This window comes from Mangifera indica, chromosome 8 (assembly GCF_011075055.1).
Source record: "Mangifera indica cultivar Alphonso chromosome 8, CATAS_Mindica_2.1, whole genome shotgun sequence".
Taxonomy (NCBI): domain Eukaryota; kingdom Viridiplantae; phylum Streptophyta; class Magnoliopsida; order Sapindales; family Anacardiaceae; genus Mangifera; species Mangifera indica.
Window position 1 is genome coordinate 3,415,484 of NC_058144.1, and position 23,947 is coordinate 3,439,430.

Below are 23,947 nucleotides of genomic sequence, written 5' to 3' on the forward strand. Positions count from 1 at the left end.
GACATTAGGTCAAAAATAGTATTAACAACAATATGAGTGACGGTAATCATAGTGGTGAAGTGTTCTCTTCAATTTTGTTGCACTCTTGCCCCTTCTTATGTTTTTATTTCATTAATGTTTTGCCTCTTCAACATTTTGATTTTGTTGTTGACTTCTCCGACTCTTCCTTGGGTTTTTTTTGATAGTCAATAAAGGAGAAGAAAAATAAATAAAAAAACCAATAAAAAAATAATCTGATTGTATAATTGGGGTGTAAGTGATATTAACCATATTATATGATGTTCAAAGTGGAAAATATATTTGATATATGGGTAGGAAAATAAAATTTTTAACCTCATTAAATTATATATAATTATAAATTCAATAACTTTTTAATAATGATTTAAAGGGTATCTTATTCACCAACCAAACTTAAAAGAATAATGATAATGAATAAGTAAATCAAATAAAAATACAGGTTAATGAAAGTCAAACAATAATACATGATACTAATATTATGGTGTCAACACGTAACACATTTCTCACCTAAGAGATTACAGTCCAACGAAGATTGACAAAGACTTGCCTAGTTCATTGACTATTTGAATCACAAAGCATAGTATAGTCAAACTCCTGCTCTACACAGATCTATAATATATTTTTTTTAAGGGTTACTTTTCGCCAAGTGTTGGTGAAATAACAAATATATACATGTAATAGATGAAAAACTCAAATATTTACTTAAGTTTTAGTTAGTTAAGATACATCTATAAATTTTATGTTAGGGTTAAAAGATAAAATTGTTATTTTACTAATAATATTAAAATAATTAAAATTATATCTTATTTTTTTATTTAATTTAGAAAATTAATAGTTTTTTTTTCAGGATTACATTTTGAAAAATTCACTTTTCCTCCTAAAATATCAAACTTGAAATCTAGTCACTTCCTTTGACAAATTGCAACCCTACAATAGATGAAGATGACATCTTCCAAAGAATGATGAGCGTTGTCCAAGGATGACTTTTCATCATTTGGAATGGACGATGCTCTGTCATCCAATGAAAAATGATGAGCATTGTCCAAAGATCTCGATAAGAAAAAAAGTCATTTTTTGAAGTTAAGATTTTTAGCTGAAATGTTAATTTTTAAAACATAGGAGAAAAATGAGATAAAATTATATATATTTTAATATTATTATAAAATAAGGGTTTACCTTTATATTTAATAATAATTTTAATGGAAGTTTAAAAATGAGTGAATGTCTGAGTTTTTCATTTGTCGTAAATATGCTTTTGAAATTGAACTAAAACTTAAATGGAAAATAGTTCTTTGGTTTTTCTTTTAGCTAAAGCCTTAACACTCAAATTGTTGGGCATCCAGGGTTTTGGTTTCAGTTTTTACTTAAAACTAATCGATCTCGAATAAACTTTGTATTTTTGAAATTAATCGGTTCTAGTTTTGGTTCAAACCTTTTAAATAATAAAAAATGATAAATGAATCAAAAACAAGTTTGCTATACACAACTAAGATCCGAATTATAACAAAACAATATCATTTTGTTCATGAATTTTGTTTGATTTTGTTCAATAAAGAAAAATCCTATTTCACTGGTTGTTTATTGATTTAGATATATTGAAGAAAAAATGAAAGAAATGCTAGGTATGAAATCAAAACAACAATTCCAAGTATACAACCATCATCCCTCCAAAAAATTCAATTCAAATGTGATTAACAAAAAATTCAGTCCATTAACCAAATATTTTTATTCGGTTCAGAACCGTTTGTTATTCAGTTTTGGTTTACTGGCCTTTCCAAACTGAAGGTCCAATTCAGTTAAGGGAAAGTCAAATGGCTTCCGCTAACAGATTTTGAGCACTCCGGTTAAGCATTACAAGAAACAATGGAGCAATTTTGGGTTGTTAGAAATTGAAAGTTGGATGGGGCTGATGTGATGAGAAGCAAAAAGAGGCCAACCATTGAGGCTGAGAAACAAGAGGGAGTATATGGGAACACGTAATCTCCAAATGAATACAAACAAAAATACACACCACCGCACAACCACAGCCTTGGAAGGCTACCCAACAAAACTCTATTTCAATAACACCAAAGCCAAATCAAAATTCTCTTGATTTTTAAATCCCGCACGATATTATTTTATTATTCTTTATAGTTAAAATATCTAACATATATTTCTTTATAATGAATGTGATATGTCTACCTATTCTTATAAAACATTAAATATTGTTTGTGTAATTTTATGAGAATATACTTTAAATATATAATAAGTAAGAATTTATATGTGTAAGATTTTAATAGTTAGTAAAATAAATAGTATATTAAAACTTTTAAAATAAGAATTTAAATTTGAATTTTTGTTATATTTATGAAATTTTAACTTATTTAGTATAATAGTTATGGTTTTGATCACTATGCCTCATATCCAATAAATACTGTCAGAAATATATATTTGACTTATAAATGAAAAAATTAAAATTTATATTACACAAAACTAATTGATTTTCATTAAAGTCTAATCTGCATATTTATCCACTCACTAACATTACACTTATTAGATATGAGACTTTAGTCTTCAATACTTTCGCTCAAGTACAACCACCTAAATTGTTAGATTCACTGTTTGACTTAGTTAGTACAAGTTAGGCCATTTGTTTAGTCGATTTTTGTTAGACTTGTTATTTGACTCAACTAGTTTTTGGTTGGATATGTTGTCATTTGTATCCAAAAACAAGTTAGGTTATTTGTCAGAAATATATATGAGACTTACAAGTATAAATATTGAAACTTATATTACACAAAATCAATTAATTTGTGTTAAACTTTAATCACACATTTATGTACCACTCACTTAAATTATATTGATTAGATGTGAGATTTTACTCATCAACAAATACAGATAGAGCAATCATATAATTGGATATTAATTTATTTTTAATTTAAAACTATTTAATTATATAATAATATATATATAATATATATTGGGAATATTATTATTTTAGAAATTCGAGTTCAAAAATTGGTAGATATACGGAAACAAAATGAAGGGCAGTTGGGTAATTTCAGGGTGGATATGAACATCAAAATATTCACCTACAAGCCTAACAAGAGCTGAAAACCGACTCCATGCGGCTTTGATAAAAATAATTTCGTCACTCAAGCGCAGACACCAACAACGGAACCTTATCTCTCTCTCAGTTGCCCTCTCCCAACGATTTTGTGTCTCTTCAAACCCAATCCAAACGCCAACCAACCAATTTAAATCTAAAACCCTAATCCCCTTTTCTAGTAAACCTTCCACCATGGACTCCAAAACTTCTGCTCCTGAAACCATCTCGCATCTATCAGGTTTTTCTTCTGCTTCTCTTTCTTATGATAATCAGAATACTCATAACTCTATGAACAACAATGATTCTTGGCCTGTTCATAATGGTAAGACTACTGGTATAAACGATAGCAATGGTGCTAATAGTGATGTTGGTTCTGAGGATGAGGGGTTTGTGAGCGGAGAGGAGGAGTTTGAAACGCCGTCAGAGAAGCCGGTTATGGCTAGACCAGTTGATGAAACCGTTAAAAAAACGATTGAAGTGGATGATACTGATGCTCCGTCTGTAGATTCTTCGGAATTTCCGATGCCCAACAGTGTTGCCTCGATTGAAAAGAATTCCGTGAATGATGCTGATGGTGATAATGTTTTAGGAGGTTCGGAAGTCAGAATTGTCAGAGGGAACGAGTCATTTGGTGATGGTGAGGGGGGTTTGAAGGGAATTTTGGGTGGGGTTTCTGTGAAAGAGATTGAATTTGGGAGTGTGGCTTCTGGTGAAAATGAGGGCTTGGTGGAAACAGGTGCGAGTGCGAAGGATAATCCTAGTGAATTTGTGCCTGAGAAGCTTGAGGACGTTGAGGAGCTGAAAAGTGAACGATTTGTGGAAACAAGGGAACCTAGTGAGGTGGTTGAGATTAAAGCAGAGGGTGTGAAATTCACAGACAGTGGGGACCTAGTTGTCAATGATATCAATCTTGATACTTTAGAGTCTGAAGCAGCTGTTGTTATTGTTGGGAATGTGGAGGAAGTTAAGGATATTGAAATTAAAGGGTTGGAGTTCCCAGTTAACAGAAATGTGGGCTTGGAAAATGGATTTGGTCCGATTGTCTGTACTGTTGAAGAACCAGTGGAGTTGAAGCCAGTGGAAGAGGTGGTAAGCAGTAATAATGTTGAAGCCACAGAAGTGCAGCCTAGTGGACAGAAAATTGGTTCTGCTGTTGTGGCAATTGAGGACAATTCTGATACTGTCAATGTTGAGGATAAAGAAGTAACAAAAATCGAACCAAGAACTGATTCAGAAGCCAAACAGATTGAGATTGAAGCAGAGAGACTTACTGATTTGTTGGAACATGAGGCTGAACATTCTGAAAAGGATCAGATGTTTTTGAGTGCTCATAGTGAAAACTTGGAAAATGGGATATTGGGGAAATCAGGATCACCTGAATCCGCAGAAAAGAGTACAATTTCAAATGTGCAAGTTTCTTTGGAAGCTGATGATGATGAAAACCATCATTCTGATGAAGTGTATGAGATTGAAGGATCGGTTTCTGATGGGGAGAATGATGGAATGATATTTGGAAGCTCAGAAGCAGCCAAACAATTCATGGAAGAGTTGGAACAAGCATCAGGTGTTGGTTCTCATTCAGGTGCAGAGAACTCTCATGATAATTCACAGAGAATAGGCGGTCAAATTGTCACTGATTCAGATGAAGCAGATACTGATGAGGAAGGGGAGGGAAAGGAGTTATTTGATTCTGCTGCATTGGCAGCTCTATTAAAAGCAGCAACAGCTGCTGATGCAGATGGTGGTGGCATAACGATAACCTCTCAAGACGGATCAAAGCTTTTCTCTGTTGAGCGTCCTGCTGGTTTGGGGACCTCCCTCCGAACTTTGAGACCTGCTCCACGACTGAACCGTGCTAACCTTTTTACGCCTTCCGGTCTCACAACTGGGGGAGAGACCGAGCTCAAGAATTTGAGTGAGGAAGAGAAAAAGAAGTTGGAGAAGTTACAACAATTGAGGGTGAAATTTTTGAGGCTTGTTCACAGGCTAGGTCAATCTCCAGAAGACTCTATCGCAGCACAAGTACTCTATCGATTGTCACTTGTTGCTGGGAGGCAAACTGGCCAATTATTTAACCTTGATGCTGCGAAGAGAACTGCCTTGCAGCTTGAAGCAGAGGGGAAAGATGATTTAGACTTCTCCTTGAACATACTAGTTCTTGGGAAAACTGGTGTGGGCAAGAGTGCTACAATAAATTCTATTTTTGGTGAGGAGAAGACTTTGATTGATGCTTTTGGGCCTGGTACAACTTCTGTGAAAGAGATTGTTGGAATGGTAGATGGAGTTAAGATCAGAGTCATTGATACTCCAGGCTTGAAATCTTCTGGTATGGAACAAGGTGCCAATAGAAAGGCCTTATCTTCTATAAAGAAATTTACAAAGAAGTGTCCCCCAGATATTATCCTCTATGTGGATCGGTTGGACAGCCAGACCAGGGATCTCAATGATCTGCCGTTGTTAAGGTCAATCAGTAATACGCTTGGTCCCTCAATTTGGCGAAGTGTTATAGTAACTTTGACTCATGCTGCTTCTGCACCTCCGGATGGGCCATCAGGATCCCCTTTAAGTTATGAAGTTTTTGTTGCCCAACGTTCCCATGTTGTTCAGCAATCCATTGGGCAGGCTGTTGGTGATTTGCGTCTGATGAATCCAAGTTTGATGAATCCAGTTTCTCTTGTTGAGAATCATCCTGCCTGTAGAAAGAATAGAGATGGACAAAGGGTGCTTCCTAATGGTCAAACTTGGAGACCTCAGTTACTGTTGTTATGCTATTCAATGAAGATCTTATCAGAAGCTAGTTCTCTATCAAAACCTCAAGATACTTATGACCATCAGAAACTCTTTGGCTTTCGTGTCCGTTCACCTCCTCTTCCTTACTTGTTGTCTTGGCTGTTGCAGTCTCGTACACACCCAAAACTCCCCACTGAACAGGGTGGTGACAATGAAGATTCTGACATTGACTTGGCTGACTTGTCTGATTCTGATCAAGAAGAAGATGAGGATGAGTACGATCAGCTCCCACCATTCAAACCTCTCAGGAAGGCTCAGATTGCTAAGCTTAGCAAGGAGCAAAGGAAGGCATACTTTGAGGAGTATGATTATCGGGTGAAACTCTTACAGAAAAAGCAATGGAGAGAGGAATTGAGAAGAAATAGAGAGATGAAGAAAAAAGGAAAAGTTGCTGCTGATGATTATGGGTATATTGGAGAAGATCCCGATCAGGAAAATGGAAGTCCAGCTGCTGTGCCAGTCCCATTGCCTGATATGGTCTTGCCACCTTCCTTTGACAGTGATAATCCAGCTTACAGGTACAGGCTCTTGGAACCAACGTCACAGTTCTTGGCAAGGCCAGTTCTGGATACCCATGGTTGGGACCATGATTGTGGGTATGATGGCGTTAACATAGAACAAAGTTTGGCTATTGCAAGTCGGTTTCCAGCAGCAGTTACTGTTCAAGTCACCAAGGATAAGAAAGAGTTCAACATTCATTTGGATTCTTCAGTTGCTGCTAAGCATGGGGAGGATGGATCAAGTATGATGGGCTTTGACATCCAGAATGTTGGGAAGCAACTTGCTTATATCATCAGAGGGGAGACCAAATTCAAGAATTTCAGAAAGAATAAGACAGCTGCTGGAATATCTGTAACATTTTTAGGTGAAAGTGTTGCCACTGGAATTAAACTTGAGGATCAGATTGCAATCGGAAAACGCTTAATGTTGGTGGGTAGTACTGGGACTGTCCGATCTCAGGGCAATTCTGCATATGGAGCCAATTTGGAAGTTAGGCTCAGGGAAGCTGATTTTCCCGTAGGCCAGGATCAATCAACTCTGGGTTTGTCATTAGTGAAGTGGAGAGGTGACCTGGCCTTGGGGGCTAACTTTCAATCTCAATTTTCGGTTGGGCGAGGTTCAAAGATAGCTGTCCGTGCAGGATTGAACAACAAACTCAGCGGTCAAATTACTGTTCGTACTAGCACATCGGATCAACTTCAGATCGCACTTCTGGGTATTGTTCCAGTTGTGATGACAATTTATAAAAGCCTCCGACCTGGGGTTAGTGAGAATCACTCTATATACTAGAACCTTTGCTAAGTTTTTTTGCTGTGCTTAGGAGTTGAATTTTCTGAATAATGCTTGTTATTTGGTGTAGAACTTTATCGCTATTACTAAGTTCGTATTATTTTGCACACGGGATTGTATTGAATATACGTTGGAAGTGAGAGGAAATTTGAATGAATGCATTTTTCTTTTCCTTCTTGTTCAAATAAGACACCTCATTCTTTATTAAGCAAAAGTGTGTTGGTGGCTTTGAATTGGGTGCTCTGATTGCACCCAACACTTTCTTTGAGCTACGTAATGTTGATGTGCCATAAGTGGAGAATGACTTTTTCATACTTTAAATGTGCCTATTTGTCATTTTATTAAAACTTGGAACTTGGATGAGAAATAATTTAGCAAATTAAGATGCATAATAATAATAATAATAATAATAATAATAATAATAATCATTAAAATGGATTGAAATGATTTTTTATTATTTATAATATTTTGATATTAAAAAATTATTAAAATAATTTTTATTTTATTATAATATATTTTATATTTTTTTAAAATAATCTTATTATTAATTAATATAATAAATAACATAAAATATATTTTAAAATAATTATATGAAAAAATATTTAAATAAAATAATATATTAATATTTTTTATCTTTAATTAAATATAATAATTCTTTATATTAATTTATTTTATTAAATTTTATCAAATATAATATTAATTTTATTCAATAATTTTTTTAAAAAATTATTTTTAAAATTTTAATAATAAAATATTCTACCAAACAAAATCATAAAATTTATTGTTAATATTCTTTTAAAAAAAAAAAAAAACAGATTTATTGCTAACGTACTTGACAGACATGCAAAATCAATAGTAACAACAACATTACACTACAGGTACAACCGAATAAAAAACCCAAACCAAAATCCAGCTATTCAGTTCTCAGTCTCTCCATTCGTCGAAATGGTGGGCCCTATCTCATTCTCATCAAAAACTTTTGCGATCCTCTCGATTGGAATCAACGGCAGATACTCTGCCACCGCATATCCCCTCTCGTCCGTATAACAAACCGCCTGGTTATACTTGCCAGACCAGTAGGTAGCCGTTGGGACAACGATCTGAGCCACTTGCGGGATAATGGGAAGCCGATTCAGCGACCTCCAAGCCGAAACTGCATATTGTTCGGCAACCGGCTCGTACCTCCAGTATAGCTCCTTGACCGTCGGCTCGTACTTGTAATACACACTGATTGAAATGTGCTTCGCAGTGTCCAGTACACCGGCGCGGTGAACTTCAGAAGCCACAGCTCGTGCCTGACTCGATGCTTGCTTCAGCAGAGAAGGCACATGCTTTTTCAGTTCCTTCAAAGACTCGTCCACCTGCAATTCAAGTGAACAAATGGATTTTCATTAATCAACCCCAACAATTAAAAAAATAAAAACACAAATAAACAAAGAACGTCTTCACGACGCGGACCTTGTGATCGACGAACTGGAGGAGTTCAAACGGAACATCATGAAACTTCTCGTAAACGGGACCAATAACGGCTTTAACGTTTCCTTCAACGGTTTCCACTCCGTGTTTAAGTGGACCGGAATTCTCCTTAGCGTATGCGTAGAGTGTTGAAAAGCAGACTATAATGTAGATCGCTGCCACTTGGACGAAATCTAGATAATCGAGTCTTTTTTCATTTTCTTGAATCCTCTGACAAATTGAACGACAATGTTATATATAGAAAATTACACCTAACAATAATAAAGATGAGAAGAAGGAAAAAAGAGGCTTTACCATGTCTGTATGATGATTGGCATCCGTATCGGACATTTTGAAATACGAATCAGCGTTTGAGTGGGATTTCAAGAGATTCTTCGAATATAACGGAGGGTCGTTGCAAGGATGCTTTTATAGGCCTGAAGAGGGGCATGGTGGAGGGGAAGGCGAGTGAATGCTGTAGTTGACACGTGGAGGTAGTAAAAGAAATATGATGACGTTTACCAATAAAGTGAGAGCGAAATGAAGAATATATTCTCTGAATGGCACGGACAGGTATGCATTTTGTTTGGCACGAGAATTGAGGAGGTGAGGCTCACTCTCACACCCCCGGCGTCACCCCCACCGCCATCCTACTTTATTTTGTTGAACGAAGATAAGATTCCCTACGGACAAGCAGGCAGAAGTGCTTACTTACTACAATTTTTGTTTCCCGGAAATTCATACTCTCTTGAAACTTAAATTCAAAATTTTAATTTTTTTGGAATTATAGTAATTAATTGTGCTTTCATAACTAACCATTAGTAAATTAAATGATTAATAATAGATTTTAAATTGTCATCAAGCAATGATATGATCGCATGCAGGCGATTGAGAAGCGTCATGTATGAACAATAATGTTATATAGTGCCAATTTGGAAATTACAACTTTCTATAGGATTTTCTGTGAAAAATGAACTTGAAAATTGAAGAATAACAATATGCACCCAAAATATGCAGGTAAACGTGCCCTACTCAACAAGGCAAACTTTTCTTAGGGTTATGGTGTTCTCCTTTTCGATTTAGCTCCTTCCCTTCCCTTCCCTTCCCTTCCCTTCCCATATCTGAAAGCCTGGCTTGCGAGTTATCTCAAGCTTCCAATGTCAGTGAGCTTCTCCTGACATTAGAACCAAGGACCCAGGAGTTAAGGAAACTGTAAACTTTTCGGCTGGTAGATGCTCTACTCTTCTCTCATCAGTTGAAGAAGCTTCTTTGACTCTGGTAAAATGCATCACACCACAAAGTCTCCAGGGAGGCAATGACAATTCCATCATCAAAATACATTAGATCAACATGCGCATGGATACCCTATAATTATGGAAACCTCGACATCAATGAGCTAGCTACACATATCAACTCACTAGTATTTTCAAATGTCACTATAAATGCAAGACAGGCACCACAGATAATAACCGACTGCAATAACATGATTTATTGATTTGAAAGTTTTGAAGAAAGATGCCAATTTTTATTCATCCTTAAATTTAATTGCAGCAGAAAAACTTTTAGATGGTGCACCTGGACTCTGAACAAGATAACCAACTCAGAAATTTCACATTCTCAACCATAAAATCTGCTTCAAAACATTTAACTTCCACACGCAAGGGCTGAAAAATAAAATTTATTATACTAAACAGGCAGATTGATTCCACCAGTTCATGATAGCAGTTCATATTGTCCATGTGACAGTAGGGACCCTATATAATAGGTAACTGAATATTGAAAACAATACATGAATGTTCCCAACCAACCTTTTCATCTAAAACTTAATTTCTTTCACAATGGAGAAAGTTAAAAAAAAATGATTCCAGAGAATTTTCCATACAACCCACAAGGAATGTTTCCCTCTTCATCAATCAACACAGCCTAAAACACCTGACCTTGCCACCCATCATTTATGGAATGCCTAATTCTTAATGATAAACAGGCAACAACCAGAAACATGAGGGATCTGCCAAACTCTTGACTTTGCTATTTCCAGAACCATCAACAAGCACCAGTTTAGGGCTAGAAATAATTTCACAAAAAATTAACCAGTTAATATACTAGAATTGGTACACCGTATAATTTAAGCTACTCAATAGCTGATTGATAATATTGACAACACAAATGACAACCAGTAAAGTAATTTACAAATGTAAATATAAAGCTAATTAGTACGGTACCTGGTTGTGTGATGCATCGATGAACCATGCTTCAGTAAAACTACGTATGAATCAGCATCATCAGTCTGAATGATTGTTATTAAATCAAGCAAGACAGAGAAGAAAAGTGCCATTTTGAATGGCAGAGAGCAAACAGAATTGGTGTCCAGGAGACAAAGTATATTCGTAAATATAATCCAGTGACTTCTTTAATAAGAGTTTGACAGAATGTCGGATCTTTTCCATGCTGCTGTGGTTGTTCAGAGTTGCCGGAGTCTGAAACACTTGTTTTAGAAATGTCTCCTCATCATCCATTTTTCCTTTAGAGGCACAGGAAACCTTTCAACCTGCCAGGGCAGGCATCCTTCCAATTTTGCTCTTACACACAATTAACATCATATAGCAACAACTTTTGTTACGAGACAGATGATCGTATTATTCATACATTAATTTATATGTATGCAAAATTATTATTATTATTAACAAACTAAGAAATCCTAACTTTTTATTTTGGCAAATCACGTATTTTTTACACCAAAGAATGAGAGATGGTCTTTGTAAAATAATGGCAACAACAAACTATTTGGAATAACAACCGCACAGTTGAACCATGCCAAGTTCATTGAAGTCCACAGCAGCTATTGATCGACATTTAGCTTTCTACCATAACCTGAATATTTCAACTGTGCGGGATAAAATACCTGAATATGAGCTATTGATCAACGTTTAGCTTCTACCATAACCCGACATTTAGAACAAAACCACCCAGCAGCAAAGTAGGTAAAATACCTATTTTAAACAGCTATGCAAATCCCATACTCTGATATGCTTTATTATTAATAGCTAAAAATGCAAATACCATATAAAAGAAAGAAAAAACTCACACAGATATGCAAATAAACATTAACTAGCAATGATAGCCAATCAATGAGTGAATAAGCTGTTCATATCAGAACCGCAACCAAGCTTTGGCACTAGTGTCTATTCTGGAACTCGAAACTCCATGTCTAGCCCGTAGACATTGCTAAGATTCTTTCAAGAGTATGATTTCTTGAGGTTCATGATGATGATGTCTGGTGAACCCTTCACATATTTGAGTCATCATCATTGCAAAATATGCTAATGCTGATTTAATTAGCAAGACATAAGCCTGGTAGAATAGAATTAGTCATGGAGTAAAGTAGGGTGGGCAGGCATGTAATATGTTAAGTGTAACTGGAGGCAGGCTTCACCAACAAGTTGCTGACTTCTACAGGATGATTTGACCTATAAATTTCCTCATCGGATAAACACCAAGTGTTAGAGAGGCTTAAAAAGATTATAATTACATAACTCAAGTTTAATCATCTCTGCACTTCACTCCAGTAAGAGACAGCTTAACTGAAATTTTGCCTCGGGCAAATTCCTTTTGATTCAAAGACTAAATTTATCCTATTTTCTGCAGGAAAAAAAAAATGTCATGCCATTAGTCAACATTTGAACTGTTAAAAAGCATTATAAAAGGCATTTCCATGATAAAAATGTTAAATTCTAGATGTTAACAAACTACGAATCTTATACACAAATTTCAGAGACAAAAAAAAGCTAAGTTAAAAATCTAAAGCCAATAATTAGATTTTGCATTTGGATGCTGATAGCACAAGAAACTAAATAGCATCTCTATATAAAATATGAGATACAGCCCAAACAGTATGCATACAAGATTTAGAACACTTGCTTTGTGGTTTAAAAGCATACACAGAATAGGACTACATCAAGTATTCTTATATTCTTTGACGCTTCAAAATAAGAGATGAAGTATCCAGGTTCTTTTTAACTTGAAGTTGGGTTCTTATAGCAATCTGGATTAACCTCTGTTGGTGAGCAACGTTAGGAACAAACAATATATCTGAACTTTGATATGACTGGTGCACCTGTGCACCAGGACATAAGCTCAGGTGATTTAAAGTTGAGTTGGTACTGTTGAATTTGATGCTAAACTGGATTAAAAGTGCATAACAACAAGGTAATTCCCCAAACTGAAAACAATGCAACCGATAAAGTAGAATCAGCGATGGTCAATTACCATTCCATATACAAAAAGGGCACAAATGAATCAAGTGGTTTTGCATAGAGATAGAGACAAAAAATAGCAACCAGCAGTTTCAGCAAACCTTCAAGCCAAATATAGAATTTCAACAAGAGGATCTACACATAAGTTCACCAGAGGATTTACTAAGTGATTTCAGAGTCACTATTTCAACAACCATGCTTTAACGATGTGCCCAATGACCAAAGAAAGGAGGAGCTCTTGAATGAATTTCCAATAACTTGGCTTAGATAAGTTACACATTAAATACATATAAACATCCTGAACATGTTCCTTATAAACCATATGACAGAATGCCTGCCAGCAAAAATATCATAGACTGGGATTTGGATCATCCAACCATCCTTAAAATAAGGAATCACCACAGGGATTATCAGTTGGTGCACTGCATCAACAATAATAACCACCATTAAAGCTAGTTCATAGCACATCAATATGTACATGCCTTGCACTGTGTTTTCCCTTGGGAAAGACTACATATTAGTAAATCTAACACTCATTAAGGAACAAAGGAGTATTATCACCACCAAATGTGATAAATTGCATGGATAGAAATAGTGCAACTAATACAATACATTAAATCTATGCAATAAAGTAGCAAAAGAGTTTGATCAAGTAGAGGATACCCTGATAGTTTTCTTAAATGATGGTTGTAGTAATCCAAGCTGATTTTTAACCTCAAGTTGATTGCTTGTCCCATTTCGAATTCGCTTAACATGTTTACTGACCAAAGAATTATGAGTGAAGCCAAAAATCTTAAGTATCTGATAATCACCAAAGTTAAAAGCTCGGTCCATCTGCTTCGAGCACCTTTCAACCGGGTAATCCCCAAACTTGGCACAAGGCTTGCAACCCACAAAATGAGTTACTAGAGGCCACCTATGATCAACTAAACCTGAATGATACTTCTCAATCCTTTCCTCGTACCTATCAACCAAAATCCCCCTATCACCATGCAAATAATATTCGCTCTCAAGATAAACCTTATCACCCCACTTATCCCTCTGATTAGCCAACAAGTAAACCATTGCTGACTGATCATCTGCTACTGCTTTGAAGGACGGCCTATCCGTAAGCTCCTTGTTTAATACCTCCCCAGCTCTATCCAGAATTATTCCTTTTGGTCCCATTGAAGCCCATGAATCAAGAATATCCAACGACCACTGACAATTCCTCAACACAAAGCTCCCAGTATTCAGTCCAGTCCATTTCTTTTGATCATAAACCATCTCATTCCATCCGTGCATCACCAAATTGTAGTCTTTATACCTGTTCCATGGAACCTCAAACGTCATATCAGTAAACACTGCTTCACTATCCATCCACCAGAACAACTCTACCGCTGGGTGAGAAAGCATTAAGTTTCTTAACAACAGAAGCTTCTCCCAGAAGCCTGCCATTTCAGCATCTAGAAGAGCCGTATTATAAAATATTTCTATCCCGTGTATTCTACAATAATCAATCTTGTTTTTCACTGACTTCAATAGATAATGATCACCTACCGGATTCTCGCACGCTCTAGGTGAAGATCCTGTAACAAGTAGGACTCGTGGCTTCTTGTCTCCAACAAAATTCGAAAATTTTGAGTTGTCTTTCAGCCATTTCAATTTTCGCTCGTCCCAGTCTGAGATTTTTGGTCCGAGAGAGTAGTGCTTGTGCCAGTCCGGTTTTTCATCTTCTTCTTTATCGTCCGAAATCTCGCTGAAATCGAATTCATTGTAATTGGTGCTTGCTTTCGGAAAGGTTGAGTTGGTGCTGTTGGAAGTTTCAGAAGACGCCGACGTCATTTGGAGCTTGTCTTTAAGGACTCGATGCGACTCAGCGCCGCGCTTTCTGGAGTGAAAATAGAAGTGATTACGGATTTCTGTCAAGTCCTGCTCCGGAGTGCCAAATTTACCGGCTCCGATAATACCCCGTAGGACGACGACCGTGAGGACGAGGCAGAGAACTGTGACCTTGCAGTTGCGTAAAGCTCGATAAACCTTTCTCGATCTTTGAACCCCTAAACACCTCTCCATCATTTTTGTCTTCCTTTTTTTTTTTTTTTTTTTTTTTTTTTAAAGCTCTGCAAGGCTTTTGGGATGACAGGTTCCCTCTAATCGAATGAAGCGCGCCTTTTATTAACCAAAATCAGCAGCATGTTTGATTGTTTTCAGATGCTAAGTGAGGCGATTGAATACGTGGGGGCCTACTGCAAAGTACAATACATCATCTTACCCTATCCATGGACCAAGTGAACATTGCCACAGTACAAATTTTGATCTATATCCTTACAAACCCTCCATAATTTAACTAAACCAAGGGCTGCAAAAATTTGGAATACTGACTGTTCAATTTGTAATGAATGGATCCTCATTAATATTAGTATCCAATAAATTATATACGTAATTTTATATATAAATAATAATAATAATATATTATCGTTAATCCTTTAATTTGTGTGAAACAGTATGTGCGCGACAGTAATAATTGAATTAATAGAGACTAAAATGGAATTTCAAGATACTGATGTGGGTTTTTTTATGTGATTAAATCGACATTTTTTGGAAAAATCAATTGAAGTCTAATGAAACAGTGAAATCAAATTATATGTTAATGCTTATTATATCTTCACATATTGTTTTAAAGGGAAGTACAACACAAGTAAAGGCATCATCAGCTACACTTCAAAGAAAAAGAAGCTTGAGATTTACAATGGCCAAAAACGCCGTCCAAGCCAAACATGGCTTTACCAAATCACTAGCTATTGGATTGACCTCCCGGTAAGCCCGACAACAACCCGCTAAAGCCCCAAACGTAGCTAAGCACAAAATCAACCCGACCCAATTGGCACCCACATGCAACACAATAGGATGCCAAGCTAAACTCAATAAAAGCTCACCCAAGCAGAAAGACAAAGCCATTGGGTTCTTGTGGAAACCACCTTCAGCCCATACAAGCCACGACGAGAGACCCATTAAGAAACTCGAAGCCATGCAAAATGTGTGTATCACCCACAATGGAGGGAACCAGAATGGTTTCTTCATTGCGACATAGCTACGACTTGAACCAAAAAAGTAGATGTCAAAAAGGATAAGGGCGAGAGGAAGAGCAACGGCTATGGACAATGATCGAAGGCCACGCTTGGCCATGTCCGCTCTCTTATCCCGTTTGTTTTTGGTGTAGTTGCTGTCCACGTTGGGCGTGTCGGCCGGGCCATCTTTGATACGGTGCTTCAGGTTTTGGGAAGCCATGAATGCACGTTTGTGTTACGTGTATGTCAATACAGAGAGAGAGAGAGAGAGCGGAAGAGAAATTTATGTGTTAGGAGAGCAATTTCAGGTGGATGTTAAATGGAGTAGAGCGTGAATCTCTCTTAATTGAAGAGGAAGTAAGACTTAACACGTGGCTATAGGAGATGGCAAGGACTGGAGAATTGGGTTACACGTGGAGGAGACACGTGTGCCAGCAATAATGATTTGGTCTTTGATTTCTCCTTCTCCTTCTTCTTCATTTTCAATTTTAATATTGTTGGGTGAATGCTGATACTTGTGGCAGCTAGATGGAGCAACGCGTGGAAACGCAGCGTTTTTGGTGAGAAGGATAACGACGAGAGTGCAATAATGGATAAGATCATATTCTAAACAACATTCTCGATATTGTTGTGTTAAATTGAATGCATTTTACTGTTGTATATTCTTGGTAATGGATTAATGCCTATAGATAAATATAAATAAAAATAATCAACATTGACAGATTCTGTAAATATAGAAATCAATTGAAATAAAAAATTAATAAAATTATAGGTAATAGGCTCAGCAATTCATTAAGAAAATAAAATATGAACTAACATTAGTAAACACAACAGGAAAGAAAATAAAAAATATTCTTTCTTCTAGACTAGAGTCACTATATCTTCTTAATTACGGCAACGCATTTTACTGGTACAGCCACGATTATAGGGGTTGGTTTCTACACCAGATTGACAGCTATTATATAATAAGAAGCACCCTTTCTGGAACATGGTACAGTAATTCGTTCTAGCGCTCCATAGCTTATTATATATGTTGCTGTTGAAGCCAATGACAATACACGATTGTTGATCTCGGAATCCATTTGAGATTCATCCTTTGTCACGCATTCTGCAATACATCTTTGGCATTGCTCTTTCCTTCCTGCCCAACTCAACTCTTGCTTACTGCTTGTATCAATGCTCCCTCGCGACATTGTTGAACATACAAGGACAAAGAAGACTAGGCAAACTACCAAAACTAGGCAAACCATGAGTTGTTGTGTTTTTATTTTGCTCCAACCAAGCAGAAGACAAATAACAAAACAATACTCAGATTGCTCAAATTTCTCAAAGGAAAATCAAATATGAATAAAGAATTGATTAATAGATGAATGAATAAAAATTATAAAGTGGATTCCTTTATATAACTTTATTTTACCTACTTACACACAGGGAATACAAGTTCAATTAATAACAAAAATTTAAATTAATTACAAATTTTAGGAAACAATTTTTAAACTTTATCCAAAATCTGGGTTTCAAGATAAAGATCCGGATTTACCCATCCAATAAATTTAAAATAATAATAATAATAATAATAATTACTATTATTATTCATGAAAAATTATTCTTTAAACTTAAAATTACTTGAAACACAAATATTAATATAATATAATATTACAATACATATATTATATATTATAATACATATACAAATATACTTTTTCGGCAGATTCTTCTGCAAAGAATGCGTATGTATATTGCAAAAGAATATGTTGCAAAGGAACATACACACATATTCTCTGCAGAAGAATAATGCAAAGAAAGAATATTGCAAGATTCTTCTGCTTATGTATGTATACATATATATTCTGCAAATATTCTTCTGCACTTGCTTTCCCTTGAAGAGATCACCATATAGCATAAGAGATCAGCATTGATTTGCTTTCTTGTGAATGAACAAGAAGAATCTAATAAGTTTTAAGGCGTTAGAGCAATGAAAATTTATAGGTTATTAAAACAATCCCTTGAATGACGAACAATCACTAACCATGCATTATATCGTCAAATAGTGATCGATGAAATTATTGATTGGTCATCACTCAAGGGATCACTTTAATGACCTCTAAATTATCGTTGCCCTAATGCCTTAAAACTTGCTAGATTTTTCTTGTTCATTCACAAGAAAACAAGCTGATGGTGATCTTTTATGCTGTATATATAATACTCTTATGCTATATGATGAGCTCTTCATGCAAAATATGCAGAATAGGTATGTATACATACATATTTCTTCTTTTGCAAAAAGCTAAAGAATATTGGAAAAAATTCTTTGCATTATTCTTCTGCAAAGAATATGTATGTATGTTCCTTTGCAACATATTCTTCGCAGTATGCATACATATTCTTTGCAGAAGAATATTTGCTACTGAAGAAGAATATTTGTATGTGTATTAGAATATTATATTATATTATATTAATATTTGTCTTCTTCTTTATTCACGGTAGCAGCAAAGGTAAAGGCATTTTTAGGTTTTTTCAGTTTTTGTGGTGTACTTATGAAACAAGTGTGAGGGATGATATATTTGTATAGATGAGCCTATTTTAGGACAAAAAAATTCAATATCTCCATAATAAATACACATGAATTATTTATTTCTTACTTCCCCTCATCAGCCCTTGATTTGAATGCATTGCATTGCATCCATTTTACAATAGAAGTGGACATTGACTTCATTGTACTTTGATTACCATGCTGGATTGGATTATGACCTAGAGATGTTCTACCAATTGAATCTTTCTTTACAGTTTGAATAACTCATAAGTAAACTCAAAGTTTTTTCCAATAGATCTCAATGATTAGTAAAATTGATGAAGTACTGAAGTTTCAGGAGAAGGTTTGGATTGGAGTTCTGTAACAGAAATTTCCTCTCTTTCAGAAACTTTGCGTGAAATGAGTATAGCACATGGCAATTAATGGTGGGCAACTTCTATCAAGCTTGGCAATGAAAAATGGTTAACAATTGTTTATTGGTATTCCCCCATCAAAATCTCGATTCGTTTAATTCTAGTATGGTTGACTGGACTGAGTACTTCTCTAATGGTTCAAAATGCAAATCTGGTCAAATTTAGGAAGCCATCTTTAATGTAAACAAAAGCCCACCCACGTTTGAAAACTTGTAGGAATAAGTAAGAAAAATTAATAAATATGGTATTTTTCTTAATTTTCTTTCGTTTTCCTTTTAAACAAACACAAAAACGAGGAACAAATTCTTGTACGTTTTCTTTTTTTCTACTACTTACTGACGTTGGCAAACTCCTCAACAACTGGGTCAGAAATAATAGTATAATCTCATTTGAACAATTAAATACCATTCCATCGTTTTTAATAACCTCATTAAACAGAGAATCCCCGTTTGGCATACCTTGAAACTTTCCCGTATTAAATAATGCAGCTTGCCCTGGTCAATGATCCTCTCAGTTTCTGTTTTTGTTAGCCAAGTCGACCATCTGGTCAATGCAAATCCTTAAGATTTAAAATAAAGACACAGTAGACCTCCATAGACATAATCGTACAATTACACACATCAAGATGCAGTGATAAAATCGTTTGATGAGAGGAGACTGAATTTTATATAAATATGTTTATGGCACAGATCACATTTCATGGCCGTGTGTTTGGGAGTCGGTGTGGAGTTTTGTATTATTTTTAAGCTTGACTAACGAACGAATAACAAAAACTTTGTTGTTCTTTATGGCGTTTGGGCCGCGCCTTGAACATATACCATTCTCTTCTCTTCTCTTCTCTTCATTCCTGGAAGGTTGCAGCCTGGAAAGAGCAAACTAAAATCAAATGTGAACGAGTGGAGTAGTTGAACATGCAGACCAACCCGACTTTTAAAACTAGGAAAAAAATTAGGCATTTAGACTTTCTCGCATGCTTTTGCAAGAATAAATTATATTCTGATCTAGGCTTGTCACAATATTAATGTACTTATGAATTTTCATCATAATTCGTCAACAAAACCAAACTCTTTAGAAAAGTCTTCAATTCCCTGTCCCACTTTTTTGTTTAGACTCCTTCTGCCATTACATTCATGCATCTATAAATTAACTTCTTCGAATCCAAAGCTCCAACTTTCATTTCACAATTTCGGTGCTTTCTGGGAGAGAAACCCAGATACTGGAAACTTGTTTTTCCTTTTCTTTTTTAAGTGTTTTGATCTGGTAGCATCTTGGAATTCTGTTATAACTTGAAATCTAATTTATCAGCATGGATATATCTTTAAAATCTGCCTTGTTTTGTTGTGTTTTGTTTGCTGTTTGTGTTTCATCCTATGGCCAGAATTGCGGTAGCTATAGTTTTACAAGCAATAAACAATATAGCTTTTGCAGTGATCTACCTGCATTGAATTCATTTCTCCACTGGAATTATGATTCAGCTACTACTACAGTTGATCTTGCATTTCGTCATGCTGGAACTACTTCATCGCAATGGGTAGCTTGGGCCCTGAACCCTTCTGGACAATTTATGGGAGGGTCTCAGTGCCTTGTGGCTTTGCAAACATCCGCCGGTGTTCGTCCTTACACCGCACCGATAGGTGCCTCCGAATCGATGCCACAGTTGAAAGAGGCTAGTTTGGCCTTCGGAGTTTCAAACCTTTCAGCTACTTTGGGGAGTGGTGAAATGATAATCTTTGCCAAACTGCAACTTACTAGTCAATTTTTATCAACCAACCAGCTTTGGCAAGTAGGTCCGATGAATGGAGATAGCCCTGGCACGCATCCCACAAGTGGAGATAATGTAAGATCAGTTTCAACCATTAATTTCGCCAGTGGTGAGACTACAGCTGGTGGAAGCAGTATCAACTCCAGAATTAGAAAGAGGAATGTAAGTGATTGAATTTGTTTTTAACTGAATTTACTTTTCGTCGTTATCTGATTAATAAGAGTAACAAAACAATATTAATTTTCAGATTCATGGAGTGCTAAACGCTGTGAGTTGGGGAACCCTTATGCCAATTGGGGCCATGATGGCTAGGTACCTTAGGGTGTTCAAGTCTGCAAATCCAGCATGGTTTTACCTTCATATTGCCTGCCAAACTTCGGCCTATATTGTGGGTGTTGCTGGGTGGGCAACTGGTATCAAGCTTGGCAACGACAGTCCTTCCGTTCAATTTGACACACACAGGAATATTGGCATAACCCTCTTTGCCCTTGGCACACTTCAGGTAAATCACTCTTTTCTCTCCAATCTTCACTTATTTGTACCTGTATTTTAACCAACTCTGTTTTCAGGAAGAGTGAGTATTTAATTACCTCATGGGCATGGTAATCTAATTAGACATTTTGATTTGGGTGATTGATGAGCAGATGTTTGCATTGCTTTTGAGGCCAAAGCCTGATCACAAATACAGATTATACTGGAACATCTACCACCATGCTGTCGGGTACACAGTGATAATTTTGAGCATCTATAACGTCTTTGAGGGTCTTGACATATTGGAGCCAGCCAAGAAGTGGAAGAGGATATATATAGGTATTCTGATTTTCTTCGGTGCAGTTGCTGTCATATTAGAAGCCATAACTTGGATAATAGTTATAAAGAGGAAACAGAAGACTTCAGAGAAGACCCATCAGAGCATGAATGGAACAAACGGAGTGAATGGCCATGGGCCTCATTATGATGCCTAGACACGGTAGTTTTTATGTATGTATAGCAGAATTACTACTGTCTGCTCTTTCTCTCTACCTCTCTCTCCTTCTTGTAATCTACTGTACCATTTTTACAGTCCATTACATTACACCGTCTGATTTATATAAATTCCGAGAGCTTACTATTTTTTGTTATGTTATTTTTAGTTGTGCCTGTGAGGTGAGATAGGTTGTAATTTTTTACCATATATACGGATAGATTCCATTGAGTTTTCTTTTTTGAATTATTGATTTGAGCTAGACTTTCTTGGCTTCAGTTCTGATGATCCTAAAACCTAACTTTGAGACTGGGTGGCAACTAGATTAACCTAATTTTGTTGGAAATTTGACTCAGTATTGATCACTCCATTATGCAATACCTTGTAGAAATAAATAAATAATTGAGCAGTGACATTATTTATGCATCATCCAGAAGCCAATAGGGGTTATGTTTTCGTTCACAAAGTAATGGTATATATATTTATTTTTTATACACAATTTATATATATAGTATCATTATATGATTGAGTGATATTTTTTTTTTAATTTAAAATCATTCAATCATATTATGATACATTATCTATGTATACAAAAAATAGATATACATAATTTTATTCTTGTTCACAGCTTGTTCGGCGTGAAAAATCAATAAAAACACAATAGGCTAAGCCGTAGAGAAAGAAAATAAAACATGAACCAATAATATTAAACACTGTCGGAGAGAAAATAAAACATATTTTTTCACCTAGAGTTATTAAATCATCTTCATTATTCTATTTCCACAAATGAAAACTAATATGAAACTAAAAAAAAAATAAACAGTCTAATTATGACAACGTGTTTTATTGGTGCAAGCACGTTGGTAGGGTTTAGTCTCCCCACCAGATTAATAGTTGTTATAGGAGGCACCTCTCTTTGAACACGTTATAGTATTTCGTTCTAATGCTCTATGGCTTATATATGGCGTTGTTGAAGCCAATGACAATACACAATTGTTGATCTCATTACCCATTTGAAATTTATCATTTGCCGTACATTCTGCTATGAAATTTATCACTGCCATAGGAAACCAGGTCATAGCTAAGAAAGCCCAACAGGCCCCTGGTAGAGCACATGCATAATTCAACAGTATAGGGCTCGAAAATCTGGCCTTGACTTAAAAAAAAGGAGATGTTCATCAGCCACAGTTTTCATGAACCATACAACCAATTCCAAGATGTTCATCCAACTTAATTGATGAATAATTCATTTAAATTATTCTATTTTACAAATGAAAAGCAAATATTAGATTGAGAAAACAGGCAACTTAACTACGACAAAGTGTAATTTGGGTACAACCACGATCGTAAGGGTTAACCTCTTCACTATATTGACAGTTATAGTAAGAAGCACCCTTATAAGAACATGGTACAGTATCTTGTTGTAGTGCTTCATAACTTATATACTGTGTTGTTGTAGCCAATTGACGACGGTTGATCTCATTATCCATTTCGAATTCATCCCCCTTAACCATGCACTCGGCTACGGATCTTAGACAACATCCTTTACTTCCACCGCTTGCATCAATGCTCTTCCCCGATATTGTCAGACCTACCAGGATTAGGCAAACTATCAAAACCGAACCAGAGAATGTTGCCATTGCTGTGTTTTATTTTGCCTCTTCCAACTTTCTTCCTGTATTGCACTTGTACTTAAGAACGATACTTGGAGGAAACAAGACAAAGGAGCCAGCCGGCAATTACCTCTAAACTATTCATACTTATGACATTGCTTTTCTATATATTTACCAAATATGCCATTTTCAACACTGACTTGTTAGTTGATGTCATTATAAAAATCTAATCAATCACTTTCTAGAAATAATACCATCGAAGAGGAAGAAGATGCACCTCTAACAAATTTAAAATACAATGCCTGCATTCATCATATGCGTTTGAAAGAAATATTTATGGTTATTTGGACTTGATATGGGCAATATTACCCGTATTTTTTACAATTTCCAAAAGATGTCGTTTTAAAGAAAGCTGGATTCTTGAATAGCATATGATTCTGACCTCTTCAAATCATAAACTATAAAATAATTACTTAATATTCAAATACACGTATGGATTACACAAATGTTAAAGTTGAATTGGTTCCAGAAAGGACCATTTCCAATTTTGGATGTAAAATATGACCCTCTTGGTGGCACTTGAAGCCACAGCACAAGCGGTTTCTCATTTTCCCTTTCTAACAAACGCACGCTTAATAAAGGTGTTCTATCATTTCCCATCTTGGCTTCTTCGTATCAAAGGAAGATTATTAATCTTCATAACATTTTGACAATGACT

The 23,947-nt window shown here is 35.7% G+C and overlaps 5 protein-coding genes across 9 annotated transcripts; 2 read left to right on the forward strand and 3 right to left on the reverse strand.

The window, feature by feature from the left end:
• The first annotated feature begins 3,122 nt into the window (after window positions 1-3,122).
• LOC123223020 (translocase of chloroplast 159, chloroplastic-like) lies at window positions 3,123-7,371 on the forward strand. Its single transcript, XM_044646073.1, has one exon. The coding sequence runs from the start codon at window positions 3,299-3,301 to the stop codon at window positions 7,184-7,186; it is 3,888 nt and encodes a 1,295-aa protein (XP_044502008.1). The 5' UTR covers window positions 3,123-3,298; the 3' UTR covers window positions 7,187-7,371.
• A 574-nt stretch (window positions 7,372-7,945) lies between these two features.
• On the reverse strand, window positions 7,946-9,220 carry LOC123223524 (stress-related protein-like). The gene is made up of 3 exons (XM_044646705.1): window positions 8,957-9,220; window positions 8,645-8,872; window positions 7,946-8,547 (listed from the first exon to the last, which is right to left on the reverse strand). The coding sequence occupies exons 1-3, from the start codon at window positions 8,990-8,992 to the stop codon at window positions 8,104-8,106; spliced, it is 708 nt and encodes a 235-aa protein (XP_044502640.1). The 5' UTR covers window positions 8,993-9,220; the 3' UTR covers window positions 7,946-8,103.
• A 322-nt stretch (window positions 9,221-9,542) lies between these two features.
• LOC123223523 (xyloglucan 6-xylosyltransferase 2-like) lies at window positions 9,543-15,163 on the reverse strand. 5 transcript variants are annotated; one of them, XM_044646704.1, is made up of 3 exons: window positions 13,558-15,160; window positions 12,224-12,280; window positions 9,543-12,108 (listed from the first exon to the last, which is right to left on the reverse strand). In XM_044646704.1, the coding sequence occupies exons 1-2, from the start codon at window positions 14,950-14,952 to the stop codon at window positions 12,269-12,271; spliced, it is 1,407 nt and encodes a 468-aa protein (XP_044502639.1). In that variant the 5' UTR covers window positions 14,953-15,160; the 3' UTR covers window positions 9,543-12,108; window positions 12,224-12,268. The 5 variants fall into 5 exon arrangements, 2 of the variants coding, with proteins under 2 accessions (XP_044502639.1, XP_044502637.1); XR_006503800.1 differs by having other exon boundaries at window positions 9,543-10,006; window positions 10,864-12,280; window positions 12,908-15,163; XR_006503801.1 differs by having other exon boundaries at window positions 9,543-10,705; window positions 10,864-12,280; window positions 12,908-15,163.
• Window positions 15,164-15,506: 343 nt separating this feature from the next.
• LOC123223105 (translocator protein homolog) lies at window positions 15,507-16,276 on the reverse strand. The gene has a single exon (XM_044646180.1). The coding sequence runs from the start codon at window positions 16,162-16,164 to the stop codon at window positions 15,598-15,600; it is 567 nt and encodes a 188-aa protein (XP_044502115.1). The 5' UTR covers window positions 16,165-16,276; the 3' UTR covers window positions 15,507-15,597.
• Window positions 16,277-20,063: 3,787 nt separating this feature from the next.
• Window positions 20,064-21,765, forward strand: LOC123222591 (cytochrome b561 and DOMON domain-containing protein At5g35735-like). Its single transcript, XM_044645441.1, has 3 exons — window positions 20,064-20,814; window positions 20,900-21,154; window positions 21,297-21,765. Exons 1-3 carry the CDS (start codon window positions 20,197-20,199, stop codon window positions 21,615-21,617), a joined length of 1,194 nt encoding a protein of 397 aa, XP_044501376.1. The 5' UTR covers window positions 20,064-20,196; the 3' UTR covers window positions 21,618-21,765.
• Window positions 21,766-23,947: the final 2,182 nt, after the last annotated feature.

Excerpts from the sequence above, each read along its gene's own strand:
- LOC123223020 (XM_044646073.1), top strand. The coding sequence starts at position 3,299 with ATGGACTCCAAAACTTCTGCTCCTGAAACCATCTCGCATCTATCAGGT.
- LOC123223105 (XM_044646180.1), bottom strand. The coding sequence starts at position 16,164 with ATGGCTTCCCAAAACCTGAAGCACCGTATCAAAGATGGCCCGGCCGAC.
- LOC123222591 (XM_044645441.1), top strand. The coding sequence starts at position 20,197 with ATGGATATATCTTTAAAATCTGCCTTGTTTTGTTGTGTTTTGTTTGCT. Across the intron at positions 20,815-20,899 it reads CCAGAATTAGAAAGAGGAAT|ATTCATGGAGTGCTAAACGC; the intron begins GTAAGTGATTGA and ends ATTAATTTTCAG. Across the intron at positions 21,155-21,296 it reads TTGCCCTTGGCACACTTCAG|ATGTTTGCATTGCTTTTGAG; the intron begins GTAAATCACTCT and ends ATTGATGAGCAG.
- LOC123223524 (XM_044646705.1), bottom strand. The coding sequence starts at position 8,992 with ATGTCCGATACGGATGCCAATCATCATACAGACATG. Across the intron at positions 8,873-8,956 it reads CCAATCATCATACAGACATG|AGGATTCAAGAAAATGAAAA; the intron begins GTAAAGCCTCTT and ends TCAATTTGTCAG. Across the intron at positions 8,548-8,644 it reads TCCAGTTCGTCGATCACAAG|GTGGACGAGTCTTTGAAGGA; the intron begins GTCCGCGTCGTG and ends CTTGAATTGCAG.
- LOC123223523 (XM_044646704.1), bottom strand. The coding sequence starts at position 14,952 with ATGATGGAGAGGTGTTTAGGGGTTCAAAGATCGAGAAAGGTTTATCGA.